Source organism: Oncorhynchus clarkii, chromosome 3 (assembly GCF_045791955.1).
Source record: "Oncorhynchus clarkii lewisi isolate Uvic-CL-2024 chromosome 3, UVic_Ocla_1.0, whole genome shotgun sequence".
NCBI lineage: Eukaryota > Metazoa > Chordata > Actinopteri > Salmoniformes > Salmonidae > Oncorhynchus > Oncorhynchus clarkii.
The window spans coordinates 16899879-16911178 of record NC_092149.1 but is presented as its reverse complement, the minus strand read 5'-3'; the positions used below and the strand labels follow the sequence as shown (position 1 = coordinate 16911178).

The window sequence follows — 11300 nt, the reverse complement described above, 5'->3', positions numbered from 1 at the left end:
GAGAGAGAGAGAGAGAGAGAGCTAGAGAGAGCGAGAGAGAGAGAGAGAGAGAGCTAGAGAGAGAGAGAGAGAGAGAGCTAGAGAGAGCGAGAGAGAGCAAGAGAGAGAGAGAGTTAGAGAGAGAGAAAGAGAGAGAGCGAGAGAGCAAGCGAGAGAGAGACAGAGCGAGAGAGAGAGAGAGAGCGAGAGACAGAGAGAGACAGAGACAGAGAGAGGGAGAGAGACAGAGGGAGGGAGGGAGAGAGAGAGAGGGAGAGAGACAGAGAGAGGGAGAGAGAGAGAGACAGAGAGAGAAAGAGAGAGACAGAGAGAGAGACAGAGAGACAGAGAGAGAGAGAGAGAGAGGGGGGGGGGGGAGCAGTAGCCTTAATGGTATAGAGCATGTTGTATTGACATCTTTCTTGTGTCTATTGATTCCCCATTACGTTCCTAACAAACCCAGGTTGACATTTTGTCATTCGCAATCATGTTAACACTGGGACTCACACACTCCCCTCCACGCTCCAATCTATACACACACGGGCAGGTTCGGACACAGACACACAAAAACACATGTAAGCATATGCATCGGCCTACGTGCACAATCAAATCGTTTCTCATACAGGCACCGGCACTACACACAAGCACAGAAACGAACATGTCCCTATACTATACAGAACCATACAGGATCTTGACACAAATATGAATGTAAAACTATAGCTTGTTTATTAGCATACATCATATGAAACACAAATGCATACACAGCATAGCATAGACAATAGATATTGACTAGAGCAGTATCTGTGTGCCTGTGGCTTAATGGCTCTACAGCCATGAGGCGTATGAAGCTAAATTAGTGGGATTAAATGTGCGAGAGGGTGTGTGTGAGAGTGTGTAATGGTTTGTCGTGTGTACAAGCGACTAATTGAAGCCGAAACAATACAGAGAGACACGTCAAAATTTGCATCAAAGCGGCGTCATAATTTGCATGCCAGAGTAGAGCGCGTCAATTCACATACACTGCGTAGCGTATGCCAACTCAACTGTCATGAGAATCCATCATAAAACGTTTTACTTATTATGTTCGCTATGTAGCCCTTGTGAATTACTGTGTCTTCCTTTTGACTCACCTTATAGTGTCTGTCCTACCGCAATGGATCCTGTTATGTTGGCTCATGAACATGAAGAGAGTTGTAGCTCATTCACCCTAGCAGTTTATAAAGAATATAACTCCTTCTTTCTACTTAACCACATTCTCTCCTGAACAGAGTTCCTCTTGTTTCCCAGCCGTAGCCTGCCTAGGCTTATACGCCTGTGATCTACAGTGCCTTGCGAAAGTATTCGGCCCCCTTGAACTTTGCGACCTTTTGCCACATTTCAGGCTTCAAACATAAAGATATAAAACTGTATTTTTTTGTGAAGAATCAACAACAAGTGGGACACAATCATGAAGTGGAACGACATTTATTGGATATTTCAAACTTTTTTAACAAATCAAAAACTGAAACATTGGGCGTGCAAAATTATTCAGCCCCCTTAAGTTAATACTTTGTAGCGACACCTTTTGCTGCGATTACAGCTGTAAGTCGCTTGGGGTATGTCTCTATCAGTTTTGCACATCGAGAGACTGACATTTTTTCCCATTCCTCCTTGCAAAACAGCTCAAGCTCAGTGAGGTTGGATGGAGAGCATTTGTGAACAGCAGTTTTCAGTTCTTTCCACAGATTCTCGATTGGATTCAGGTCTGGACTTTGACTTGGCCATTCTAACACCTGGATATGTTTATTTTTGAACCATTCCATTGTAGATTTTGCTTTATGTTTTGGATCATTGTCTTGTTGGAAGACAAATCTCCGTCCCAGTCTCAGGTCTTTTGCAGACTCCATCAGGTTTTCTTCCAGAATGGTCCTGTATTTGGCTCCATCCATCTTCCCATCAATTTTAACCATCTTCCCTGTCCCTGCTGAAGAAAAGCAGGCCCAAACCACGATGCTGCCACCACCATGTTTGACAGTGGGGATGGTGTGGTCAGGGTGATGAGCTGTGTTGCTTTTACGCCAAACATAACGTTTTGCATTGTTGCCAAAAAGTTCAATTTTGGTTTCATCTGACCAGAGCACCTTCTTCCACATGTTTGGTGTGTCTCCCAGGTGGCTTGTGGCAAACTTTAAACAACACTTTTTATGGATATCTTTAAGAAATGGCTTTCTTCTTGCCACTCTTCCATAAAGGCCAGATTTGTGCAATATACGACTGATTGTTGTCCTATGGACAGAGTCTCCCACCTCAGCTGTAGATCTCTGCAGTTCATCCAGAGTGATCATGGGCCTCTTGGCTGCATCTCTGATCAGTCTTCTCCTTGTATGAGCTGAAAGTTTAGAGGGACGGCCAGGTCTTGGTAGATTTGCAGTGGTCTGATACTCCTTCCATTTCAATATTATCGCTTGCACAGTGCTCCTTGGGATGTTTAAAGCTTGCAAAATCTTTTTGTATCCAAATCCGGCTTTAAACTTCTTCACAACAGTATATCGGACCTGCCTGGTGTGTTCCTTGTTCTTCATGATGCTCTCTGCGCTTTTAACGGACCTCTGAGACTATCACAGTGCAGGTGCATTTATACGGAGACTTGATTACACACAGGTGGATTGTATATATCATCATTAGTCATTTAGGTCAACATTGGATCATTCAGAGATCCTCACTGAACTTCTGGAGAGAGTTTGCTGCACTGAAAGTAAAGGGGCTGAATAATTTTGCACGCCCAATTTTTCAGTTTTTGATTTGTTAAAAAAGTTTGAAATATCCAATAAATGTCGTTCCACTTCATGATTGTGTCCCACTTGTTGTTGATTCTTCACAAAAAAATACAGTTTTATATCTTTATGTTTGAAGCCTGAAATGTGGCAAAAGGTCGCAAAGTTCAAGGGGGCCGAATACTTTCGCAAGGCACTGTAAATCCACACAGGTAGAAATAAAGTTATTGTTTTCAAATATGTGTGTGTGTAAAGGAAACTAATGTAAGGCTACAGTTTCAGTCCTATTCCATCATATCAAGCCCGGCCACATTAAAGTTTCATACAGCGGTTAATGATGATGGTGTCACAAACCACTTTACTCTGTACTACACTACACAGGGGTGGCAGGTAGCTTAGTGGTTAAGAGCGTTGGACCAGTAAACGAAAGGGTGCCGGTTCGAATCCCCGAGGCAGTTAATCCCCAACAACAACTGCTCCCTGGGTGCAGATGACGTCAATTAAAGGCAGCCCCCTGCATGCTCTGATTCAGAGAGGTCGGGTTAAAGGACACACTGCGTTTGAACTCAGTTGTACAACTAAGTATCCCCTTTGGTATATACACTCCTGTCCCAGATACCATTACATATAGACCACTATGAATGAATGTCTGCCCAGATACCATTACATATAGACCACTATGAATGAATGTCTGCCCAGATACCATTACATATAGACCACTGTGAATGAATGTCTGCCCAGCTGGAAAACAGTCCAACGCGTGTAGTGTGCTAGGTGACTTGTTGTGTTGGGAGGTAAGCCCCAGAGGGTCTGTAATGTGGGAAGAACATAAAAAGTACAGGCTGGAGAGAGAGAGTGTGTGTTACAATAGGTTATGTTGTTATGCAGAATTAGCAACATATCATGCTCCATAATGACTCTGGTACAGTTCACCTTTTCTTCTCCAGACTCATTCTTCACTCTGTCATCTGCTTTTACTTTCACCGGCTTCTCTCTCCTTCTTTCTCCATTTTTTTTATCTCACTCTGACATTTGCAATTTTTCAACGTGCAGATCTCGAAAACTCCTCCCAGTACCCGCTCCATCTTTTGCTTCTCTGTCCTTCCTCTCCTCCCTCTCCTCTATGTGCTAACTCTAGAGATACACCTAGGTCACTCTCCTTCCCCTCCTCTATATGCTAACTCTAGAGATACACCTAGGTAACAGGTCACTCTCCTCCCCCTCCTCTATGTGCTAACTCTAGAGATACACCTAGGTAACAGGTCACTCTCCTCCCCCTCCTCTATATGCTAACTCTAGAGATACACCTAGGTAACAGGTCACTCTCCTTCCCCTCCTCTATATGCTAACTCTAGAGATACACCTAGGTAACAGGTCACTCTCCTCCCCCTCCTCTATGTGCTAACTCTAGAGATACACCTAGGTAACAGGTCACTCTCCTCCCCCTCCTCTATATGCTAACTCTAGAGATACACCTAGGTAACAGGTCACTCTCCTTCCCCTCCTCTATATGCTAACTCTAGAGATACACCTAGGTAACAGGTCACTCTCCTCCCCCTCCTCTATGTGCTAACTCTAGAGATACACCTAGGTAACAGGTCACTCTCCTCCCTCTCCTCTATATGCTAACTCTAGAGATACACCTAGGTAACAGGTCACTCTCCTCCCTCTACGCTCCCCTCTCCCCTCTGCCCTCTCTCTCTCTCTCTCTCACACATCCCCTCATCTTTACACCATGGTGTATAAACACCCTTCTTGTGACAGATAGTAAATGAAGGTGGAGAGAAACTCGCCTTTCTGAAATCAAATGAACTTGAACTGATCTGAAAATTACACATTGGAAAAAGAGAGAAAAATATAGTCTAACACAGATAAATGTGTGCCTGTCTCTTTAAGAACGCAGACACCGTCATAGGTGCACAACGAGCTGTATTTATGCACCATTAAACCGTGACAGGCATTGTGTGCATGCATTCTGAATGGCTTTAATAAATCGGGAGGGTGGAAGATAAACGCTCAGTGCATTCATATGGTATTTTCCACCAACCCCCTCCCAACCCTACTGCCTCTACACAAACATACACACCGAGATCAGGGACATTACGCATACTTCCACTCCCTACTGAGGATGAAGAGAAAAACTGTAAGCCGCTGCCGTTTCACGTCTGGGCGGCTGCCTAATTCCAGAGCTAGACGACGCCACAGTGACACACTGGCAGCGACACACGGAAGCCGGACTGGCTGCTCCCACCATGCGTCCTTTTATTCCGCTGCAGCGCAGATGAAACGCAGACGGCGCCACAGACGGGTTTAGCGACCAGCCACACTGACACCACACGCAGACAAGCATCTGGACAGACAAACGTGGTCCTGAGAAATCAATGTCTGTCATGTTCAGGCTACTGAAATAAAGGTGTTATCCACACACATCTAACCATTGTCTCGAATTGAGACAGAAGAGGCCTGCCTATTCGACAAAATGTCAGTTCAATGTCTGAATCACAACACAGATATACACGCACACTGTCGAAAATAAGTTAAATAAAACGAAATAAAGACAGTATTCTCCCTTCTCCTCGTTCACAGTCCTTCCCCTTTCACCGTATATTTGCCTCTTTCTCCCCTCTCCCTCTTTCCACCAGCCCAGGAATCGATCTCCGCAGGATCGATAAGTTTGCATGAATATTTCCTGCCTGCAGAGAGTGTAGTTCGGGAGAGACGGAGGCTGAGGCACAGGCGTACGGAGCGGAGGAGAGGGGAAGGATGGAGAGAGGGGACAGAAAGAGGGATACATCACCGGGAGAAAAGGAACGTAAATAAACACAAGATGGACCCGTCGCACATTACGAGCACGTGTTCTTTCAAGGGAATGGAGAAAATGACGTTTACACGCAATTATTTGCAGTCTAATTTTAAACTATGGACTGTTTATTTACACATTTAAAACAAGAGAGAAGAGGAGTGTATTCCAGCCTTCAACACAGAAGTGTGTGTGTGCCCAGAACACTTTCCAGTTCCGAGTGGATAATCGGCACCGAAAAGCGCGCTACATGGGAGTCGTTAAGGTGGGGCGGGAATGCATGACTGAACCTCACCGACATGGCAAGAATAACAGAAAATGTCTTACCGGAGTCGGAACGTAGAGCCAACGGGGACTTCAGACGCCAGGCGTTGAGGTCAGGGGCAGTTCTCTGAAACATGAACGGCACCGGCAAGGGAACAAACATGATCTTCCTCCGTCTTCTGGTTTTGTTTCATATCATTTTTCAGTAATATTGTGACAAGATGGTTCCTCTTCTGTGTATCTTCGTCCGTTTGAAATATACTTGGTATCGAAAACTTAGAACATTCGTTGTTTAGCTTACCAGTTGATGGCGCGTACACATCTAGGCTATGCTGGATAGCTCTATTTACGTTTTAGGATGTCTGTTTCTCATCCGCAGGATTTTGGATGTAAATGTGCATAAAACATATATATATATATGGTGCTCCTTGACTGTGCAGCAATCAGGCTAAGGAAACAGCCCAGACCCAACACACAGACGGATAGAACCACAACTGAACTCCCACTACTATATCAGAAGAACACTATCAGGACTAATATAGTAATAATACTTGTATTATAAGCCTGTGGTTATGTCCAGATTTTTGCTCCTGTCTCTCTCGTATGCCGTGGCAAACTGTAAGTAACCATACATTAGTCTAATCGTTCTATTTATCATGTATGCGTTTATATTAGCATAGTCTCAATGTTAGCCTACTGTTTTCCTATCGACAGGCGTGAGAACAAACACCGTAACAGTCGCTAGTTTCTTAGCGTCACTCACCCGGGTTAGCTTTGGTTTGCGCTGGTAAATAAAATGGATAATAGAAACAGACGAAACCCGAGTCACGCTGGCGTGCATAAAGTACAACAATTATTGTGATATATTTGGATTTGTTATTTTTGGTGAATCTACTTTATTTGGTTTATAGCTGATTGCACTCTCTCACTGCCCCTCACATGTAGGCTATATACACACACATTCACCCATAAGCAGGCTACAAAGCAGCGAATCGTGTTTAAAATGCATGTAAAATAGTCGCATTAATAAGCTAATCAGCTGAAATAAATAAACATTTGGAAAGGCTACACAACGTGCCCGCTTGGCCTACGCTCCTCCTCCCTCACTCCCTGTCACAAGGCAGTAATTAAAACGCAATCAATCGATAAATAAATAAATAAAGCCAAATAAATAAAGAACGGAAACAACATAAAAAGAAAGCCGAATATCCGTTACGTTTCTCGTTTTTGTCGGAGCACTTGCCTATCTTTCCGTCCATCCGCCTGTGTGTCTTTCTGTCTGCCTGTTTGTCCCAGATTTTTGGGAACCCCAAATAGCTCACTCGACCCGGCTCCCTCCAGTATTCTAGCGATCTGCCACTACGCTGGCTGCAACATTGAAGCGAGAGCACCCGCTACTCACACATTACCACCACCTTACCTCCCACCCCTCCTCCCTCATGCTCCCTCGCTCCATCCTTCCTCCCTCCCTTCCTCCCTCCCCTCCTCCTCCTCCCGCCTCTCCCTCGTTTTCAGCGCCGCTGCTAAAGGTATCCTGTATTGATTTCTGTCTTCTTTCCTCTTAATAAGACCATGCTATAATGATGCGAATGGTGATCATTACATTACTGCTTGTCTGGGAGACTGGGATCACAGATAACTGGAGAAGCCAACCAATAGGCACATACAGTATGTTACTATACTGAACAAAAATATAAGCGCCACATGCAACAATTTCAAAGATTTTACTGAGTTGCAGTTCATATGAGGAACTCAGTCAATTGAAATGAATGAATTAGGCCCTAATCTATGGATTTCACATGACCGATACCTTAAAAAATGGGCCTCAGGATCTCCTATTTCTGAGCATTCAAATTTCCATCGATAAAATGCAACTGTGTTCGTTGTCAGTAGTTTATGTCTGCGCATACCATAACCCTACCGCCACCACGGCGGACTCTGTTCACAACGTTGACATCAGCAAACCGCTTGCCCACATGGCAATTGCACACTCCCTCAAAATTTCAGACGTCTGTGGCATTGTGTTGCATGACAAAACTGCACATTTTAGAGTGGACTTTTATTGTCCCCAGCACAAGGTGCACCTGTGTAATGATCATGCTGTTTAATCAGCTTCTTGATATGCCACACCTGTCAGGTGGATGGATTATCTTGGCAAAGGAGAAATGCTCACTAACAGGGATGTAAACAAATGTGTGCACAAAATTTGAGAGAAACAAGCTTTTTGTGCAATTGGAACATTTGTGGGATCTTTTACTTCAGCTCATGAAACACGGGACCAACACTTTACATGTTGCGTTTATATTTGTGTTCAGTGTATAATACGACAAAAGTTGATAGCCTACACTTGTTCCCCATCACTGCAAATGTTAACTATTGAAATGCATTTTGTTCAGAAAGATAAAACCTATGATAACATTTAGATTTTTATCAAATCATGTTTGCATTTTTTTCTCTCTCTCATGGAATTGCGTGAGGGAATCTTTGCATTAAGACATCATTCAGCCTTAAACATTCACAGTTGAACTTGCATTGGCTAACGCACTATAAACGCTTTCTTGGGGATTTCTGACACTCATATACAATGTTCTACAATCATTATGACAGTCATATGAATCTAGTCTATACGTTTAGGCAAAGGCATTGTGAGACCAGCTATAAGCATTTCTAACAAATCATGGCTGTTTAAATTCCTCCCTGCATCCATGACTTCAACTTCAAAATTACTGACGTGTCATGATCTAATTTCATCACCATAATTCCCGTGACTCAGAAGATGCTACTATTCTATGTGAAGAAACATCATCTGCTACAGGTAAGGCTTGTGTTTGACCATGAGCAAAATCCCACTCCGGTAAGGCCAGCAGAGGCCGTATAGCTGCCGGCTGCACGCGGAAGAGCACCGGTTCAACCAACATCTCACTTCCCGCATGCAGGCCACATCTTGGAGTATTGCCGTGCACGCAGCGCGCGCCCTCTTTCTCTACTTCATCGCCTCACCTCCCTCGTGCCAAACCGATATATAATACGCGGTGAATTACCACGCTATACACTAGATTATTATCGATATAGATTTTTAAACAGAAAGATCAATACAAACATCTAAGTCAATACAGGCAAATCAATAGCATTGAGTAAGACCTCCGCCCCCCACACACGTTACAGTCTATAGGCTTCTTGCTACCAGTTAAATATGAAATGTTAAACGTTATGACTGACTAATAAAAACACATAGGCCTATCGATATAGTCATACAATATATTTAATATTAATATTACTACTATTATTATGATGATGATTATGACCGTTTTGGTTTCACTGCAGGCCAGGGATATGTGCTAGTTTCTAATTATGAGAAATGTGTCCTATTTCCAGCCTTCATCTCTACCTCCGAATACACCACAATACAACACGGTTTATTGTCCCTCTCCCTCCGCTCCACGTATGACAGATGACATCCGCAAGTCCAACGAGAGGACGGAGGGATGTGGTTGAGGAGGGGAAGGAGAGAAGCGACTAGTTGTCCTTCACGCACCCCCTTTTCGAACAGAGGTAGCCGCGCGCGCCCCGCTCCTTCCTCCTCCCCATACTCCTTCCAGACAAAAGCAATTATTTCTTGTAGAATGTAGTGTGGTTGTGCGCGTTTGTGGGAGAGACGGATAGAGGTAGGGTGTGTGAGATTGAAGGAGGGGAAAATAAGATGGTGTTGGAGGGGATGGGAGGATGAGGGGGGCCCTAACACCTCCAGCATCCCCCCATCCTCCTCCTCGCACACCTCCATCCAACTCTTCTCTTTCCTTTATCTGCAAATGTCATCGGATGTCATCTGTCATATGTGGAGCTGACATCCAACCAAATAAACTCTGTGTCCTACACAAAGCTGTACCCCAAATACCCACTCCCATATGCACCTTACTAAAACATTTATCTCGTTTTTTAAACATGGGATTACATTTGGGCACTTGATTGTTCAGTATTTACCTGCAAAAAACTTTTGCAAAAAACATTATACAAACGCAAGTAGCCAGACAGACAGACACTAATTTCATACTTTGCAATTCATCTAAGAACTATACTGTGTATTGTTCTTGCTGTGGCAAACAGTAGTCGAGCCTCAGGGCTATACCCAACCATACTATACACCTGGTCCAAATACAAAGCTCCTCTCTCTGTAAGTCTTTGTGCCTCCCCTCTCTCTCTATGTGATAATGCCTAGGCAGGGAGCCTGCAGGGAGGCTGCTCCAGACTTCCCCTCCCTAGTGGCCTCCATGGACCCCTGGAGCCCAGAGACAATACCCCTGGGGGGCCTCACCACCCCTGGGGGGCCTCACCATCCAATAACCCCTGCTGCTCTGGACCATTCTCACCAGGGGCCCGGACGGCCTGGGACAGGTTGTCCACTGTTGGGACTGGTACTTTGTCAAACAGAGAAAATAGAGGCTATTCTCATCCCCTTTTTTTAATGAAGAAGGAAAGGGGGACATCTAGTCAGTTGTACAACTTAATGCATTCAACTGAAATGTGTCTTCCGCATTTAACCCAACTCCTCGGAATCAGAGAGGTGTAGTGGGCTGCCTTAATCGACATCATCGGCATAACAACAGATTTGTACCTTGTCAGCTCGGGGATTCGATCCAGCAACCTTTCGGTTACAGGCCCAACACTCCTACCCACCAGGCTACCTCTGAGATGGAGATGGAATGGAGTCATTGTCACTGTTATTATTCTGTACTGTTATGTTATTGCACGGCACTGTATAGTAATGGCTATATGGATGCCAATTTCAATATTGAGGATTACATTATTATTGGCCCCATAGTGGTAAAAACAGGATCTCAGATATTTTTTATTTCATTACAATTGTATGACAATGTTATTAAAAATACATAGATTTGATTGCTTAATTTGTGCAAAAATCTTACATTTTCTCCCTATTTAAATAGGCATTAATGGATAGAAATCAAATTCCCAGGCTGATTACAAGGTTGTTGTTTCTTAATAAATGTTGCATACTTTATTGTGTGTGATAACATGTTCTGATTAACGGTTAGTTCACCTGCCATTTTCTCTGTAGAACGATATATTGCTATTTATAATCAGGATTTTGATGACCTAAAAATAAATTAGATATTTTTAACAATAAATCAAAGCTTCATCTATGCATAAAGGAAAAACAAATAACATCCAACAAAATTGACCTCAAATTCTATCAATCACCAATGACATTCATAGAATGCAGAATGTTCCTAAAAATGTCATATTGGTATATCCTTCTTGAAATATCAGTATATTTAGTCATATTAACTTAGACATTATGGTTACACATTCAGCACATATAGTCTGGTCATCCAGCCCCATCTGTCCTTTAGTCTAGTATATTACTGGCCTCGTAGTAATAGCATGTCATTTTCATCTTCAAAGAAAGCAAGAAAAAACACTATGGCAATTACAGCAGAAATAAGGAACAGGAAGCCGGATGGTTAGAACCCATGAGCCTTCCAAAA

General features: G+C 43.5%; 1 protein-coding gene across 1 annotated transcript in view; it reads right to left on the bottom strand.

The window, feature by feature from the left end:
* Window positions 1-5959, bottom strand: part of LOC139384949 (ETS domain-containing transcription factor ERF-like) — an 85442-nt gene extending 79483 nt beyond the window's left edge. The window contains exons 1-3 of the mRNA XM_071129896.1: window positions 5860-5959; window positions 4946-5082; window positions 4796-4800 (exon numbers count right to left, since the gene is read on the bottom strand). Coding sequence (XP_070985997.1) covers window positions 4796-4800; window positions 4946-5082; window positions 5860-5959 — 242 coding nt within the window. The remainder of the gene's footprint in view (window positions 1-4795; window positions 4801-4945; window positions 5083-5859) is intronic.
* Between the last annotated feature and the right edge of the window lie 5341 nt (window positions 5960-11300).